The following is a 19,460-nucleotide window of genomic DNA, read 5'->3' as shown; positions in this document are numbered from 1 at the left end:
GGTCTGCAGAGGAGGAGCTGGGCAGATCTGGGGTGCCCTCACCGGCCTCTCTGCATGTCTGGAGGACTCTGGATATCTCCGCCCAGATTGCTGGAGTTTCCCCAGGCTTCCAGGTGCAGTGAAGGAGAGAGGTGGGTTTGAGGCTTCCATATCAGCCTCCCCATTCCGGCTTCACTTGGAGACCTGCTGAGCTCCTGATAGGTGGGCTGGACCACACTACCAGCCTAGCCCAGCCTGTTTAGCTGCCGCGCCTGGCCATAGGTCTGCAGAGGAGGAGCTGGGCAGATCTGGGGTGCCCTCACCGGCCTCTCTGCGTGTCTGGAGGACTCTGGATATCTCTGCAACCAGGGAGGGCCCACAGGTTCCTGAACCACTGCGGCCTGTGGTGAGTACCCTAACCCGGCTGCGATTGAAGAACTGTGGAGCTTCCAAGGGGCAGGTGAGCGCACAGTGTCCCTGAGGCCCAGCTTGTCTGGAACTGCAGAGTTCTGAGCAGGCAAAGGAGGGCCACTGGTTCTGTAGGCCCAATGGCTTGGGGTAGCGCGGTGCCAGAGTCTCAGAGGCTCCAAACATAGAAGGGGATTTTCAACAGATCCTGAGGAAGCTTTCAAATAACACTTGAAACACAGAAATATAGGAAAATGACAAAACGAAAGACCAAATTACAACCTCAAACCTCCAGCCCATCTCAAGAAACCCTAGGAGCGATGTATATAGAAGAAAATATATCCCATCCACCTCATATATCGGACACAATAGCCACTGAAATTGACAAGCAACTCCAGGAAGCTTTAAAGAAATTCAAACTCGAAATAATCTCCCAGATAAAAGAAGAAATGATAAAAGAAATGAAAGAGATTCTAAATATATCTAAAGAAAACACAGATAAAAAATTGGAGGAACTAAACAAAAAGATAGAATCCCTAGACGAGCAATATAAGAAACAAACAGAATACATAATGCAGATGCACAGAGATATACAGGAAATAAAAAACTCCACTGAAAGTTGTAAAAACCGCCTTAATGAAAGTGAAGATAGAATTTCAGACCTTGAAGACAGGATTGCAGCTAGTGAACAGGAAAGGAAAGTTCTTTTGAAAATAACAAGGAATCAGGAAACAACAATTCAACAACTGCAAGATGATGCAAAGAAGAATAACATAAGAATGATAGGCATTAATGAAAGAGAGGGAGACAACATGAAGGATGTCAGGAGGATATTTAGAGAAGTAATAGCTGAAAATTTCCCAAGCATGAGATCAGAAACTGACATCAGGATCAGTGAAGCATATAGAACTCCAAACAGTCATAACCAAAATAAAACTACACCCAGACATATAATAATCACCATCCCAGAAATCCAACACAAGAATAGATTATTAAAAGCTGTCAGAGAGAAAAGACAGATCACTTATAAAGGAAAACCTATCAGAATCACAGCAGACTTCTCAGCACAAACGATAAAGTCAAGAAGAGCATGGAGTGAAGTATTCCAGATCCTAAAGCAAAATGATTTCCAACCGAGACTGATATATCCTGCAAAACTATCATTCAAAATAGATGGTGCAATACGATACTTCCATGACAAAGAACAGCTGAAGAACTTCATGAACACCAAACCAACCCTGCAAAAAATATTGAAAGACAGTTTAGATACACAAAGGAAAAAACCACTAAGCAAAGCAAATAATTAAACAGAACAGAAAGATAAAGATGCAACAGCAGAGAGATAACATTCCTACAATTAACCAGCATTTAACAGTAATAACCATTAATGTAAATGGTCTCAATGCACCAATCAAAAGAAACAGACTAGCAGAATGGATCAAGAAACAAAATCCAACCATATGCTGTTTACAGGAAACCCATCTAACCCAGAAGGATACTCACAGACTGAAAGTCAAAGGATGGAAAACAATTCTCCATGCAGCAGGAATCCAAAAAAAGGCAGGGGTAGCCATTCTGTTTGCAGACAACATGAACTTTAAACCAACAATGACCATAAAGGACAAAGAAGGTCACTACATACTCGTAAGGGGAAAACTCCAAGAGGAAGAGATAACTATCTTAAATATATATGCACCAAACTCCAGAGCACCCAGTTATATAAAACAATTATTAACAGAAATGAAAACTCAAATTATCAGTAACACAATTGTAACAGGAGACCTTAATACACCACTGACACCAAGGGACAGATCAACCAGACAGAAAATGAGCAAAGAAATAACAGAACTGAATCACACCTGTGAACAAATGGGTTTGATAGACATATACAGAATGTTCCACCCAACAACATCAGAATACACATTCTTCTCAGCAGTACATGGATCATTTTCTAAAATAGACCATATATTAGCTCACAGAACATATTTAAGCAAATGCAAAAAAGTTGAAATCATCCCTTGCATATTATCGGATCATAGCGCTCTGAAATTAGAAATTAATGACAAAAGATACTGCAAAAATTCCACAAACACATGGAAACTAAATAACACACTCTTGAGTAATCAGTGGGTCACAGAAGAAATTAAAGAAGAAATTAAACAATACCTAAAAGAAAATGAAAATGCAGATACAACTTACCGGAATCTGTGGGATACAATGAAAGCCGTTCTGAGAGGAAAATTTATTGCACTGAGTTCCCACATCAGGAAAACAGAACGAATACAAATAAATAACTTGATGCTACACCTCAAAAAGCTAGAAAAAGAAGAGCAAGTCAAGCCCAAAGCCAAAAGAAGAGAAGAAATTATAAAAATCAGAGCAGAAATCAATGCAATAGAGACTAAGAAAACAATCCAAAGAATCAACGAATCAAAGAGTTGGTTCTTTGAAAGAATAAATAAAATCGATAAGCCCCTAGCCAACCTTATTAAAAAAAGGGAAGAAAAAGTTCAAATTCATGCAATAAGAAATGAAAAAGGAGAAATCACTACAGACCCAATAGAAATACAGAGGATCATCAACACCTATTTCGAAAACCTCTACTCTCAAAAGTTTGATAACACAGAAGAAATAGACAGATTCTTAGAAGCATATGAAGTACCAAAGCTAGATCAAGAGGATATAAAACTGTTGAATAACCCAATCTCTGCTAATGAACTTGAAAATGTAATTAAGTCCTTACCCACCAAGAAGAGCCCAGGCCCAGATGGATTCACTGCAGAATTCTACAAGAAATATAAAGAAGACCTAATGCCGACACTCCTCAAACTATTCAATGAAATTGAAAGGGAAGCAATCCTTCCTAAGTCATTCCTGGAAGCAAATATTACTCTAGTACCAAAACCTGAGAAAGACCCAACTATAAAAGAGAACTATAGACCGATCTCCCTAATGAACACAGATGCAAAAATCCTCAATAAAATATTGGCAAATAGGATCCAGCAAATCATCAAGAAGATTATACACCATGACCAGGTGGGATTCATCCCAGGAATGCAAGGATGGTTCAACATATCAAATCAATAAATGTAATCCACCATATCAATAAAGCCAAAAACAAGAATCACATGATCATCTCTATAGATGCAGAAAAAGCCTTCGATAAGGTCCAACACTTATTCATGATAAGAACTTTACAGAAAATTGGAATAAATGGTCTTTACCTCAATATAATAAAGGCCATTTATGACAAACCAACAGCCAGCATCATACTAAATGGCCAAAAATTGAAAGCCTTTACTTTAAAATCGGGCACAAGACAAGGATGTCCTTTATCACCACTCCTATTTAATATAGTACTGGGAGTACTAGCCAGAGCAATTAGGCAAGAAAGAGAAATAAAAGGGGTAAAGATAGGAAAAGAAGAAGTTAAATTATCATTGTTTGCAGATGACATGATACTCTACATAGAAGACCCCCTAAACTCCATTGAAATACTCTTAGATACAATAAATAAATTCAGTAATGTGGCTGGATACAAAATCAATACTCAGAAATCAATAGCATTCCTATACACGAACAACAAAATTACAGAGAGGGAAATAAGAGAAACTGGACTATTCACATTAGCAAGCAAAAAAATGAAATATTTAGGAATTACTCTTACGAAAGAAGTGAAAGACTTATACAGTGAAAATTATAATACACTGAAAAAGGAAATTGAAGATGATCTCAGAAAATGGAAAGACATCCCTTGCTCATGGATAGGAAGAACAAACATTGTGAAAATGGCCATTCTCCCAAAACTGTTATACAGATTCAATGCAATCCCAATAGAAATTCCATCAACATACCTTATAGATCTAGAGAAATCACTCCTAAATTTCATCTGGAACCAGAAGAGACCTAGAATTGCAAAGGCAATTCTAAGCAGCAAAGACAAAGCAGGAGGCATCACAATCCCTGACTTGAAGTTATACTACAAAGCAACAGTAGTAAAATCAACATGGTATTGGAATCAAAACAGAGCCGAAGATCAGTGGAATAGATTAGAAGATACAACCACAACTACGAACACACTCAACCACCTTATCTTTGATAAAGGAGCCAAGCAGGTTCACTGGAAGAACGACAGTCTCTTTAATAAATGGTGCTGGAAAAACTGGCTCTCCATTTGCCGAAAACTAAAGCTAGACCCATGTCTATCACCATGTACTAAATTAAAATCTAAATGGGTCAAAGATCTGAATATTAAAACAGAAACACTAAATCTATTGGAAGACAAATTAGGTAGAAACCTTGGAGACATAGGAGTAGGTAAAGAATTCATGAACAGGACTCAAACCGCACGGGAAATACTTCCCAGAGTCAATAACTGGGACCACTTCTTATTAAAAAGTTTCTGCATGTCAAAAGAAATCTCCAGCATAGTGAAAAGAAAACCCACAAACTGGGAAAAGATTTTAGTGAACTCTCTCTCAGACAAGGGCCTCTTGTCTAAAACATATAAAGAATTAAAGAAACTCAGACCTCCGAAATTCAAAGATCCAATCCAAAAATGGGCATCTGAGATGAATACGCAATTCTCAGATGAAGAAATGCAAATGGCAAATAAATACATGAAAAAAATGCTCATCATCATTGATCATTAGAGAAATGCAAATTAAAACCACACTGATATACCATCTCACTCCTGAAAGAATGGCCAGGATCAAGAAAACCGACAACAAATGCTGGAGAGGCTGTGGGGAAAAAGGAACTCTCCTGCACTGCTGGTGGGAGTGTAGACTGGTACAGCCTTTGTGGAGATCTGTCTGGAGATTTCTCAAAAAGTTGGGACTGGAAATCCCATTTATTCCAGCTATTCCACTTCTAGGCATATTCCCAGAAGAACTGAAAGCATCATACCACAGTGATATATGTGCACCTATGTTTATAGCAGCACAATTTGTAATCGCCAGATCTTGGAAACAACCCAAGTATCCATCAACTGAGGAATGGATAAAAAAGTTGTGGTATTTCTATACAATGGAGTATTATTCAGCTATAAAGAAGGATCACATTGAGATATTTATCAATAAATGGGCGCAGCTTGAGACCATACTCATAAGTGAAATAAATCAATCTCGCATATGTGAATACCGAATAGTTTCCCTAATGTAAGTAATGATTCAAATATATAAAAATATGTGGTAATCATGATTCCCCATTAGGTGGCCTTGGAGCCTTATAAAGTTTTCACTCATTAATTAGAAAGGCTTTATTCTGGGCTTCTTGATATGAAAATATTTGAAGCTAGAGTATATGAAGTTTTATCCAAATATATCAAGGAAAAAGACACTATGGTAACTACTATTAAGTCAGGTTATATGGTGGTGAAGTACTAGGTTGTTGAAACAGTCATGCTGTGACCTCTATTGTTATATTGTTATGTCCTGCTTTATCTCAATCTCCCCCTTATTGTTTTAAAAAAATTATTTAGTCATTTCTTATGTTTGTCTTAATTAAAGAAAAAATTCAAAAAATTAGGATATATAAATAGTAACTCTTTTTGATTTCCTATTAACTTGTTTTGAAGTCCTGTAGTACTCCCACGATCTTGTTTTGACTGATTAGACTCTGTTCCATTCTATATGGTAGTATCAAGTTTGAAGACATAGGCAACTACTTTGAAGACAATAAGATTCACTAAGATACCCATTCTGGTTTGACTATTGTCTTCTTTGGAAGTCCTGTAATGTTTACAATGCCTAAGTTTTATTGGTCTTGTTTTCTACTGTTTTGTCCAACTTTATAATATCTAATGACATAGACAATTCTTTTTAAGGAATCAAGGGACAACGTTGATAACCATTGTTGATAAACTTGTACTCTGTTCTACATCATGTGCTATGTCTATCCTTGGTATTGACTGACAGCTTTGTTTTGCCATATTTGACTGTATTCTCCCCCCCCCCCAAAGTAATAAGCACTAAGGAGTAATGAAATCCAAAGTGCGTGAATTTTGTTGTAAAAAAGAGAGGGGAAAAAAAAAAAAAAAGAAAAAGAGCTCTAACGGATATAACAGCAAGTGTGTTTAGGGGTGTTAAATAGCTGACTGTATCAATGTTTTTGGATCATTGAACACAGCTGTTTGCAGTCTACCTGTTTGAATGTCCACCTTGTATTCTTTGATACTGTGATTTGAGGAACTATTTTCAAGATGATAATATGTAATATACTAACAGGTGATTTCTTACTGTTATGTTTTTTTTTGTTTGTTTGTTTTGTTTTTTTTGTTTTGTTTTGTTTTTTTGTAGTTCTGTATTACGTGTACCCTTACACCGCTTTAGTTTGTTTTGTGTTTTTCTCTTTTTCCTCTTAAATAAAAAAAAAAAAAAAAAAAAAAAAAAAGATTACTCCCCCAAATCTGATGAATGAGCATTTGGTTTGCAGTCAATCACTTAGTTAAAATTCTAATGTTAAGAGATTTCCTAGTCTTGGCAAGAAGTGTAAGGGGGAGTACTTTACAACTAGTGAATAAAAGATCAGCTTCTTTAACAGTTTTTTCAGTAACATGCTTTTATAGCAAAATAACATTCTCCTTTTGATAAAATACTAGTATTGCCTTGTTCATATTAACGGAGTGAAAAGCATTTCATTAATTTGATTTAAGGTTTTGGGTATTATCCTATTGTGAACTATCTCTTATATGGGGACTTTTGTACCCCTCTACAGCCCACAAAAATTCAAATCCTTCTACAGATTTCAGCTAGCTGCCAACATGTCTTATAATCTTCAGGCCTCCTTTGCCTCTTGTACTCTAGCTTTCTCTGGCCTGTAGTATGTGAAAAGAATTAGAATCTTAGCTCTTTTGAAATTCTAAGCAAATACCACTCACATTAGCACAGCTTCAGAGGGCTGTTAAGGTATTTTTACACCAGCCAGTCCCCTCCAGTTTGGTGATTACCTTTTGTGACTTGAGGATACTAAGGTACTGCTCTTCAACCTGTGAGGCTGTCAAAGCACAGTATTCTCCTCAAGAAATATATTATCCTCACTAAGAATAATTCAGAGCCAACATATGTAATTAACATACTTGTTTTTAAAAAAGAAAAAGTATTATTCACACTCTAAGAATTAAGTACCATTTGAATTTTCTTAAAAAGAAAAAGAGGTTCTAGGGGGCTGGGGATTTAGCTCAGTGGCATAAGCACCTGCCTTGCAAGCAGGCAGTCGTGAGTTCAATTCCTGGTACCGATAAAAACGAAAAAGACAAAAAAAAGAAAAAAAAAAAAAGAGGTAGCATATAGAGGATATGAGACATCCTACCAGGTAAACAAATTTAACAAGGTAAAATTTGGACAATTCTCTAATTGTGCATAAATCTGCATAGTGATGATTACAGAATCTTCAAAGGAAAATAAGGCATAGCTCAACAAATTCCGAGAAGCCAAGGCCCTCAAGAGAGGTGGGCTAAAGTTTTTCAATCTCCAGGACTGCAAACAAACAACCAGCGAACCAAACAATCAAACCTTTATTGCTCCTCCCACCCTGCCTTCTCTTTCCCAGCACAGCTTTGTCCTAAATGTAGGTGCAGCACAGGAAGTACACAGCAAAACAGTATAACCAGTGCTCCAACTTTCTGGCTAAGAGGGTAGAAAAGGGTAAGTCCAGGATGGTAGAAAGTGCTGAGAAAATTGTGAAGGAAAGGGACCTCATCAAGTTGGAGCATGTAGGATCTTCACAGAGAGTAACCATGTCACAGACTAGCTGTGGCTCACAGGCAAGACAGATGTAAGTAGCAAAGCAAAGGCACTGAAAACAAGATTGATATTGAAATCAAACCCCACAGATGGCTGGTCAGAACTCACAGGCTGAATCCAAATTAGTTTTCTACTATGATAAAATATTAAGATTTACACAGGATTTAACAAGTCCTAGAAACTCATAATATTCAAAATGTTTAGGATTCAAGAAAAATTACTCAGCATAGAAGGACTTAGGAAAAATCCCAATCTGTATGGAAAAACAATCAACAGATACTAACACTGAGATAACAAATACTACAATTAATTTGACAAAAACATTAAAACAGCTTTTATAAATATGCTTCAATAAGAGCAAACACTCTAGAAATATGTGGAAAGATAATATGCCCTAATATAAAGATATATATTTATAAATAAAGAGCAAAATAAAAGATAGATATTAGAAAGTGAAGTCAAGAGTTGGATGGAGGAATGAAAAAAGAAATGAAGATGTGTTATGAAAAAAAGAAGGGGGGGCGTTAGCTCAGTGGCGTAAGTGCCTGCTTGGTAAATGTGAAGTCCTGAGTTTGATCCTTAGTACCAAAGGGGGAAAAAAAAAAGATGTGTTATGTACACATACCAATTCAACACAAGGAAAGTACATTATAAACTACAAACACACTAATAGTTTTAAAGCAGAAAAAATCCACTAGAATGGCCTAGTAGCAGGAAAGAGGTGACAGAGGGAAAAAAAATCAGTGAATCGAGAGAGAGAGAGAGAGAGAGAGAGAGAGAGAGAGAGAGAGAGAGAATATTAACATAGCTTAGGAATCTGAGGGAAAGCATCACAATTGTTCGGTGAAAAAAAACCTCAACATAGTAAAGATGTCAATTCTCTCCAGATTAATCAATGAATTTAATGATATTTAAATTATAGATCTAAATGTAATGTGTAAAAAAATAAAAAATTAAAAGAAAACAGGAGAAAAATCTATGGTCTCAGGTTATACGGAATTCTTAAACCGGACAACAAAAGCATAATTCATAAAAGTTGAACCTCATAAGTACAAAAAATTTTACTCTATAAAACACGCTTGATAATAATAATAAAAGTAAAATTTAAGAAAAATTTAAAAACATGATAACGGGAGAAAAATCATATGTCTGATAAATGACTTGGATCTATATCATACAGAGAACTCTCAAAACTCAACAGTAAGAAAACAACTCAGTTAAAAAGTGAGCAAAAGACTTGCACAGACATCTCATCATAAAGGAAACAGAGAAGAAAATAAACACAGATCTGACTAAAATTTTCTGCTGGATTGTTCATTACAAGTGAAAAGCAACTGAAAGATATTTAAAGGAAAAGGAAACTATTTCTAGCTAACCAGTGGTAACAGTGTTATATATATATATATATTCAACCACTCCTTTTCTTACAACAGATGTGCACATAAGGTCAATAAATATTTCTGAAAGTCTTTGTGTCAGACTCTCGATAAGGTGCCACAAATTATTTAACTTGTCTCACTGCATAAGTAAAATCAAGCTATTAGTGTCTACTTCAGAGTTATTGAGGTAATCCAATGAGTTAAGGCATGTGAACCACTTGGAATCAATGACATTGCTGTGATAATAATCTATTTTTAATAGTCTAGGCACAAATATGAAAATCTCAAAACTATAAAAACCACAAGATATTTTTAATATCTAAACAAGCATCTAACTTCTAAAAACTTGGAGATTTCTATCCCTGACAACATCACAGAAAGGAGTCTTGAAAAATGGTTAGGATTTTGCAAGGTCACCACTAAGTGTTGTAGAAAGGGGACCTTTAGACAAAGAAAACAGTCTGAAAGTTTTTAAACACTTGTGTGGCAAGGGTCAAAGTGTAAATAATGGGCCAGGCACAGATAGGAAAGCATTTTCGAGGAGGTGCATCAAAGCTAATACCCCAAGAAACACTATGTGTCAGCCAGGTGAATCAAGGAAAAAGCAGGAGGGGATACAGTACTGAGGCATTCTACACAGAGGAGACAGCATGTGCAAAGTCCCAGATAAGAGAATATATGTGCTTATGGAAATACAGGTGATTCGTTATGATCTTAACAAGACATAGACTAGACAGTCACAATTATGGTAGCCAGAATAAATAAAGAATTATAAATTAGCAAGAAAAAATACTGAGGTGAAGAAAGGTAAAACTTTCTAAAAATAATACTATATAAATGAAAAACTTATAAAAAACAAATGGCATGCCGCAAATCATGTGAAAACAGGGTCAGCGAGGGATGGTTGCAGGAATGGCAAAGATTTGTTGTAGGCGGCCTGTATCAGTGATGCTGAGCACATTTATTTCATGTTGGTAACACTTGGGAACAAAGATCACAAATTGGAACCTGAAAAAAAGTTTTCTAGGAGCTACAGATTGGATTATCATCTCTGATAAATAAAGAACATCATGACACACGACAATTAGAGATGCATTAGCCAGCAGTTCTATGTCTGCAAGGTCAAAATTACTTTGTAAGAGTACTAACATGATTACCTAACTTTGTCATTCTTAGCCTGTCAACAGCAGACAGTGGAACTTTTCAGAGACTGCCTGCTATGTGAGAACAAAACAGAGAGAAGCAGGTATGAGAGTCCAGTTATTCCTGCTACAGACTGACGACTTACAAAACTGTAAACTACTGCAACTCATCTTCTAAAATTTGTTTTGTAGGTAAAATTATTTTTAACAAAAGTATGCTATTTATGTTCATATGTAATAGATTTATTATTCTTTTAAAACAATTTAAAATGATAGCCTCCTGCATAGTTAATACTAAAGCTTGAAGAAATTCCCTTACCTGGATAATGTGACTCTTCATAATTTTAAGACTGTACATCCTTATGTCTCTCTTAGTGTTCACACATGCCAACTTATTACCTATGGTTGACAATGTCCAGCTTGAGTTAAGTGGAAACTATAATTAAAATATTATTTTGCTGTCTTGTACTCTTTACTGAATATATGACCAAACTGTACATGGCTATTATTACATATGGAAGAATTGTAAAGGTTTATCAGTGTAAAGCAATACAATAAAGCTATGTTTATTAATGGTATCTTAATATGAGCTCTAAAAGACATATGTTTTCAAAAAATCTGCATCACTAAAACTTCACTAATTTGGCTACTCAGACAAGTTGTAAGCAACTTGTTGCTTCTATACTATGCTAACTCCAGGGGAAGACTTTAAAACTTTTTCAAGCCAAATCTAGGTTTTCAAGACTCCAATCTGTAGCAGAAATACATTGTCTGACCAGTGGTAAAAATGATCTTTAACACAACCAAGGTGTTGTAATAAAAATGAAAAAGAAAACGCATATCCAAAAGCTCTAACCATAGGGTTATCTTTCAGCATTTTTCTAGAATCAAGGATAAAAGTACTTAGAGATGAGGTTCTCAAGAAGAAAAGCTCTGTTGAAAGTAGTAGCTTTATTAAAAACAGAAGCCAACTAGACTGTACGTGTATTTTAAAAAAACTGTACAAAGGTGAATTATTTCTTCTAAAATGTTACCCTTTCACCAAATACTGCAAAGAAGCTTAATTAATTCTTCAAATTCTAACTGCCCTAATGGCAAGTCTTAAATGATACTATTTGTGTGCATAAACAGGAATGACATTTTGGGAGGACTATTTGAAAATATTTAGCTGAAATCTAACTGCATATTCATTGACTAAGCAATTCCAGTTTTAAACATTTATTCTGAAAAATGGGCAACAACATACATAGAAAGATTTTTCTTACATCACTGTTTATAATACTGAAAGTTGGAGTCTATTTATACAAATATAGTCAAGTATATTGTAGCTAATTATATAACAGAATATCACATAATACAAAATACTAAAATGAATCATAAAATTATATATGATGAAAGATAGTCACTATAAGTTATAGAGGACAAAAAGCAACTTATAAAATTTTACTATACATAGGGTTGGGGATACAGCTCAGTGACATTAGCACCTGCCTGGTAAGCACAAGGTCCTGAATTCAATTTCTCATACTCCTTCCCCTAAAATTGTATTATATAATGTTATTTCTACTTTAAGTATGTATGTGCACAGATGTGTTTCAAAGGGTATAAATTCTTAGGCATAAATATAAAATACTCTTTTATATATTAGGTATACATTTTAAATTTATGTATAAATTAATAGTATGTTTCTTTGACTTTAAGATCCCAAGTGATTTTTATATTACTGCTTTTGAAGGAATTTATAATCTGCTATTTCTATAATGAATACCTATTACAAATCTAATAATCATTAAAATATTTACTGAAGGCAACCATGCAACAATTGGGGTTTTTCAAATTTTCATAACACATAGTTACTATATGTACTATGGGGGAAAGTGATGGTGGAGAAAGACAAAGGAGGTGAGAGAAAGTGGCAGACAAGTCGTTTTATTATTATTTTATTTTATTTATTTATTTTTGGTGCTGGGGATCGAACTCACGACCTTGTGCTTGCCAGGCAGGCGCCTGTGCCACTGAGCTAAATCCTCAGGCCCTATTATTTTATCTTGTATATTTGTTGTAAATTTTTAAAATAATTTTGTAATGTGAGCAACTTTTTTCAAAGATAATTATGCAATATAGTGACCATTGTTAATTTTCTACCTTGTTTTGAAATCTTATATCATTTTTATTGTTTTGTTTTAATCTCTTTAAAATAAAAAATACAATAATCTGATGTTTAATAACCTGCAAAGAAATGTTCAATAGATCATATTAATGAGTAGTTAGTGTTCTCAAGATTTTAGTCTATTCACAGAGGTTTTAGATTTAGGGTAAGAACAGGTGGCTTTTTATTTTTATGTCTCTTCACTGCTTTATTAGCTACAGATCTTTCAAAACTGCTTTTGGGAGCTAATCAAACTTTATCTAGCCAAGCACAAAGTGGCATATGGACTTCATCCCCATGGTTATATGAACCCTTCGCCTGCTGCCTCCTTCCATGTCTCATCTGTTTTCTAAAATGCTTGAAGAAGGTCTCTATACCTGTAAAGTATGTGATAGTGTGGGACTAGGGAATATAGTGGCAAACAGACCATTATAACTGCTAAACTAGAATCTGGTACCATTAATACCACTAAATAGTTGCAGAATATAAATGAACAAAGGAAGAATCAGTAATTCTGAGTGAAAAATTTCTATCACACATTTCAGCTTAGTTCTACAAATAATACTTCTTTAAGTGCCTTGTTAGACAGTGAAATCTGGGAATAATTACCGAAAAGCATACACACTGTTTATAATAGAGTCATATTTCTTTTCTTTCTTTCCCCTTTCTCACTTTTTTTTGTTGTTGTTGTTGCATAAAAAGTAGAATGCCCCTGAATGGTACCCAAATGTCTGTTGTATACCATGCCAATACAGCAGCTCAGCCAAAAATGTGAATAGAATAGTTTGCCAAGTAAAAGAAAACATAACAAATTGGTAATGGTTTCTATCTTGACAGAAAATGAAAATGATCCCTCAATGTGTGGCCACTCATGCGGGCACATAAAAATGTCTTAGAAGCAATCATTTTACCTCAGATAACAGACCCTGACAGTATAGCACAGCATACTGGCTGACTTTTACTCCTTAGAAAAGTGACAACCACAACCTACAAAACAATCTGGGAACCACATAATTTATGCATAACACACATACACATGCTATGTACTCATAGTATTTGCTATAAATCATTTTAAGTATAAGACTCCTTTCCTGTGTAGAATATACTTTATGAGAAATGATTTAAATCACACAAACTTGATAAAGCTGTACTAATTTATTTACGAACAGACCTGATGTTGTTCATAAGGCTATACAAATTCAGTGGTCTATACTGCAATAAAAAGGCATTATATCAGAGTTGTATTTTGTACGATTTTGCATTATGGACAACGCCTTGAACCCTAAAGATATTTTTATTAGATGTTAGATAAAGCAAATGCCAAAAATATTCTGTAGGTGCACAGTACTTCTGTCTAGAAGACTGCAACGGAAAGCACAAATAAACTCCCTGAAGACTGGTTAATGATTCTTTTAACTTGCTTCCCTCTCTTTTGCCACTTACTTTTTTCTTCAGATGAATGAAGAATTAGCCAATATTACTGAGAGGGGATCCTCCTCCCCCACTCCACATCTCGTGAAGGCTTCCAATTTGTTTAACTTTCTAAGGAGGATGTTAGGCGGAACACTGTTTGTATGGTTGAATCCCATCGAAAACAAGAATGACACTTTAAGAAATATATGATTGATATCTGAAGATAATGAGAAATTCAAAAATGAGAGAATACTAAACCAAGGGGTAGGAAGAACCTTGGGAAGTTAAATGGTCTTGCCAAGTTGAAAGTAAATTTGAATCCTGTGGGTTATGAGTTTAAAATGAAACTTCTGGGGTTTGAATTTGTTGGTGACTTTCCTGTTCAATAAAAAAGGGCTTAAGTGGCTTATAAAAAGGTTAAAAAAACTTACTGGGCATCAAACTGCTCTTACAAAACACCATCTTGATGAGTTAAGTGTAAATGAATCAGAAACACATGGGTCATATTTCCTTAAAAAATGCATATGGATTCAAAAATAAGGGGAAGAGAACTTGGCAAGACATTTTTTGTGTGGTGGCTGAAACCAAAACATTTGAAAGATATTTTGAGACATTCAAGGAATCCAAAATAAAACTAAACCTGTCCAGTCATATAAAAAGCAGAAAGTTCTTCTATGCAATGTGCATTTATCTCTATGGGTCAATTGACACTCATTGAGTCTTTGCCTTTGGCACAGAACTATGGGAGGAGCTAGCTTCTGCCTTCAAGCCACATTGAATTTAAGTATAAACAAATATTTAAGTAATAGAAACCTGCTACAAGAGACTGAGGATTTTATAAAAATTGGCATCATAATCAAGATCAGGTGGAAACTATAAATTAATTGAGAAGTAGACAAGTACTTTCAGGGTCCTTGGTTAGGCAGGCTTCACTCCATTCAAATCATCATCCTCTCAACCCTTTTGGTTATACTTTCTTAGAGTTACAAAGCCTTACTTGTTTAAATGTTTTTTCACTAAGTGTTTTTGTGTCTTTTTTTTACTGTGTATTCTAGTCCTCCTTCCTCCAACCTCTAGATTTGTTAGTGCTCAACAAATCCTCCTGACTGGTTTCCTGCAGGATGGAAGTGTTGAACAGTTTGAAACAGGGGAGATGCTGCTTGGCAGGGAGCTCTGAGACCATGATTCTGTGTTGGGATAATGGTAGATGTAATGGTTCAGAGGCTCCAGAGGGTGAGTCATGTGTGGGGGGTGATGCACTGGCCTGCTTGCTGAGATGTGCCTGAGCCAGGGTGCAGTGGGAGGTGGAGGCAGTTAGGTGTGGGGAGGCCTAATATACCGCACATGAAGTCAACTAGAGGACAGAGGCGTGTGATAAGGGAAAAGCATGGTTTTTATTCTTTCTTCCCCCAGCATAGGATAAAGTTCTAAGCACAGGGCATATACATGTCATTAATTTGTTTCTTATCAGTCTTTAAAGCTGAAAAATATCCAAAGATAAAAATAAAGTTGACTATGTATGTGTTGCTAAGCTCCTGTAGATCATAAACTTGAAAGAGGAAGTTACGATTATGAAATACATTACTAAGTTTGTGGGAAAGTGTTAAAGTTATTGATTTATTGTCTTTTAAGGTTGTTTCCTTGCTGGTTAACCTGAGTCATATCTTTTCCACAATTTCAGAAGTTACTTAGGGTAGTGATAGTGTCAGGTATTTTATGTGCACTTTTTACTGGCTAGCTCAATACTAGGAACACACCATAAATTTTATTTACTCAGTACTTGGTATATTTATTTCACTTTATACTGAACTGCAATGAAAAAAAAAGTGCTGAAGCTCTACAATAATGACAGTAAAGTCTAAAAAAAAAAGAAAAGTATCACAAAGTGGAAATGTCCCTATCGTATCTCTAATTTGAGCCTGCTTGTTCATGGTTAATATAAAGAAATCACAGCCTTACCATCCTTCATCATCTTCGATTTCTGTTTCAGAAATTTCATTTTCAGGAGTTTCAGCAATTGCTTGAGTGAGTTTAGATTTAAACTGGTTTAGCAGTGCAAGAGTCTGAAATAACAATTAGACTGGTAAGTTTTCTGATAAATGTAAATTCTAAAGTAGACACAATTTTGGCAGAAAAAACATGATACTTTGATGTGAAATAGTTAGATAAATGTTTGAGTCTAAAGAAAAATAGCAAAACTGCCTTCAGGCTACAAAGGTGATATTGATAAACTTTGACATTTTCCTATTTGAGCTTCCACTGACATTTTTCTCACAGGTAGTTTGTCATTTTCTGACTGTGGAAATTTATATCTGCTTCTGTGGAAGACACTGCAACTTTAGGAATATTTGCTCTTAATTTTTCCTTTATGACACTGGGGATTGCACCTAAGGCCTTTGCACCAACATACATCCCCAAATCTTTTTATACTTTTAATTTTAAACACAATCTTGTTAAGTAATCATGTTGCCTAGGCTGGGCTTGAATTTGTGATCCTCTTCCCTCAGCCTCTCAGAGTGATAGGACTGCAAGTTAAGTTTTTAATGTCTACCACAAATAATACAACAGGACATGTGGAATGAAAAGTGGAATAATAAATAGTATCTCATATAAAAATAATAAGTAAAATAAATTTCTAAAACCATAAAAATATTAATATAGGGAAATTGGAATGAATGAACCCATTGATTGCCATAAAGGAAGGTAAGTTGAAATAATAGCTTTAGAAAGCTGTTGATATGTATTAGAAACTTTCAGATGGTCATTCCTTATAATGTAGTAGTAGTTTCAATCCTAGGAATATATTCTAGGAAAAACATTTTGAAATGCACAAAATAGCTTCTGCAGCAATATTCAGGTAAAAGGAAAAAATGGAAACATGTTTAAAGGTCTATCAGTAAAGAACTACATAATTGTGTAAAAAGCAATAAATACATTTTTATACTATTATTTAAAATTATCCACACACAAGACATTGTACATTGGCTGTGGTGGCACATGCTTATAATCCTAGCATTCTGGGAAGCTGAGGCTGAGGATTTTACATTTTGAATGCAGCCTGAGGAACTTAGTGTTTAGTGAAATTCTGTCTCAAAAGATTTGGAGATGTGTTACTCAGTGTTAAGTTCCTGGGTTTAATCCCTACTATCATCCCTCCACCCCCAAATAAAAGGCACTGCATTCTACTGTTCAGTAGAAGGCGGATACAGGCTTTATATTAAATACGTTTAAAAGAAAAAATTCTTGGTTGAATTCTTGGTTGGTTTCCATGATCTCGTGGGCAAGAAGAGGAAGAAGCAATAAATAGCTGTAATTTTACAATCAGATTCTCTCCTGGTTATACCTTCACAATGTACTCCAGAACTTAAGCAGAGAACACAGTCTTGGAAGAAGCTTTTCTATTTTAGTTTTAGAGCATATTCTTGTGAAGTGAGATAAAGTACTACCTGTCTAAAAAAATCAGGAGCATAACCATAATTTTGGTGTGCTGAATTCAACATTATTACCCTCATACTTCATATGAGGAAAATGTGTTAATGATAGTTCAACATATGAATAGCAAGTATAATAAAGTATAATAATAAATACTTAGGCTCCAGAGTTTATTTACAGAATATCATTAAGATTATAGTTCTTGAAAAAACTAAGTAGGTTTGGTAGTCTAGGACCTGAGCTTAATGAACAAGAGATCTCAAAATGCATTCATGAAACAAAGGCAGTTATTGCTACAAAATGATAGTGAAAAGTGGTTTAGACATTTCTTCAAAATTTAATGGTCACATAAAAAAGAGTAGAAAATATTCACATTACTATAGCTATTGAATGAGATGAATTTGGGTAAAATGTACATATTTGAACATTTTAAGGGCCACTAAGAATGTTAAGAGTTGGATGTTTTATGTTTCTACATCATAAACATCACAGAACTGAACTCTTGAAATAATAATTTCTTACTTTTAAACCTTTTCATTAAAATACTCTGCTGTTCACAAACTTTTATTTACATTATAATATGGAAAATTACTATAGAAAAATTAGGAGAAGTAAAACAAAAATAGCTATTACTTCTCCATTTAGAATACCATAACTAATAATTTTGTGGTATATCCTTCAAGGCTTTAGGTTCCATGTAAATGCTCCTATGTAGATATTTACATTATATTTACATGAATTTATGTTTTAATATACATGTTTCTATGTTGAATCTTTATCTTAAAGATCTGATCAATTTTTAATGGTAAAATATGTACACTTGGAAATGTCTTTTCTAGGGTGTAAAAACAATGAACACTGCTTAGTGGAATGACACTGTAAAATTTCCTAGAAAATTACACTACACCTGGATCTTTCTTCCTAAATTAAAAGTGGCAAAGCAGTTTTCTTCTTGGAGCCAATGAACATATTAGCACACATTGTAGGGTGAAGAAGATAGCATTTACATGGAAGTATTTCTGTTTGGCATTTGGTGGGAATTACTGTCTTCTGGCTTTTGCTGAAGAAATGAATAGCCAATCACTTACAGCATGACTCTTCAGCTCAGTGAAAGACGCTTCTTTGCATGGACAAATTATTCTGAAGGCTTCTTGCCTTGGCAGATTCTGTTCATATTCTATACTCAGTCTCTCTGGTGGCCTCGGTACCTCTAGTCTTGCCCTGGATCCAGTCTACTTTTCACATTATTGCCAGGTTGGAGAAATCTTTCCAAAATGCAAATGAGATCATGTCATTTCCTTTTCTGAACAGTTGCCCATTCTCCTAAAGGTCAACTAAACCCTTAACATGGCTCAGAGATACCTTGCTTGAGTTGATTCCTGCTTACCTCTTCAGCCTCATGTCTTTTCTCTTAGGTAAGTTACAGTTAAACTTATTGTTTTTTAGTTTTTTGCAAAGCAATGAAGGGAAAGACTTCTCATGTACCACTTCTTTTGTCTAGCCATACATACCCTGCCTCTGCTTCATCTGGGTAGCTCTTGTTTAACCTTTTAAACAATAGTTTCTCAGGGAGATCTTCCTATATTCTTGGCCATGTTTAGGTCCTACTGGTACACATTTACGCCATTTCCTGCATCTATCTTTTCATAATGCTCACTTCTTTTTATTGATATTAATGGCCTAACTGGCTCTTTTCCATGATAGCTGAGAGAGGGCAGGCCTGTGGCTGCCTGTAGGCCACAAAATATAGTGATTAGTACATGACAAATTCTTAAAGTTATTTGCTTTGAAGGAAGAAAAAAATGTAGGAATA

The 19,460-nt window shown here is 35.1% G+C and overlaps 1 protein-coding gene across 3 annotated transcripts in view; it reads right to left on the bottom strand.

Moving 5' to 3' along the window:
* Nucleotides 1-19,460, bottom strand: part of Cwc27 (CWC27 spliceosome associated cyclophilin) — a 233,907-nt gene that overhangs the window by 24,578 nt on the left and 189,869 nt on the right. For 2 of the 3 annotated variants that reach the window (XM_063258241.1, XM_003461597.5), the window contains exon 13: nt 16,175-16,278. In XM_063258241.1, the coding sequence (XP_063114311.1) occupies nt 16,175-16,278 (104 nt within the window). Of the gene's footprint in view, nt 1-16,174; nt 16,279-18,735; nt 18,913-19,460 lie in introns of all 3 variants that reach the window. The other variant, XR_010050517.1, reaches the window with a different exon arrangement.

Source organism: Cavia porcellus, unplaced genomic scaffold (genome assembly GCF_034190915.1).
Source record: "Cavia porcellus strain 051 isolate PalLab524CR breed Dunkin Hartley unplaced genomic scaffold, mCavPor4.1 scaffold_11, whole genome shotgun sequence".
Lineage (NCBI taxonomy): Eukaryota > Metazoa > Chordata > Mammalia > Rodentia > Caviidae > Cavia > Cavia porcellus.
The sequence above is the reverse complement of the archived record's forward strand: the minus strand, read 5'-3'. Positions and strand labels throughout refer to the sequence as shown.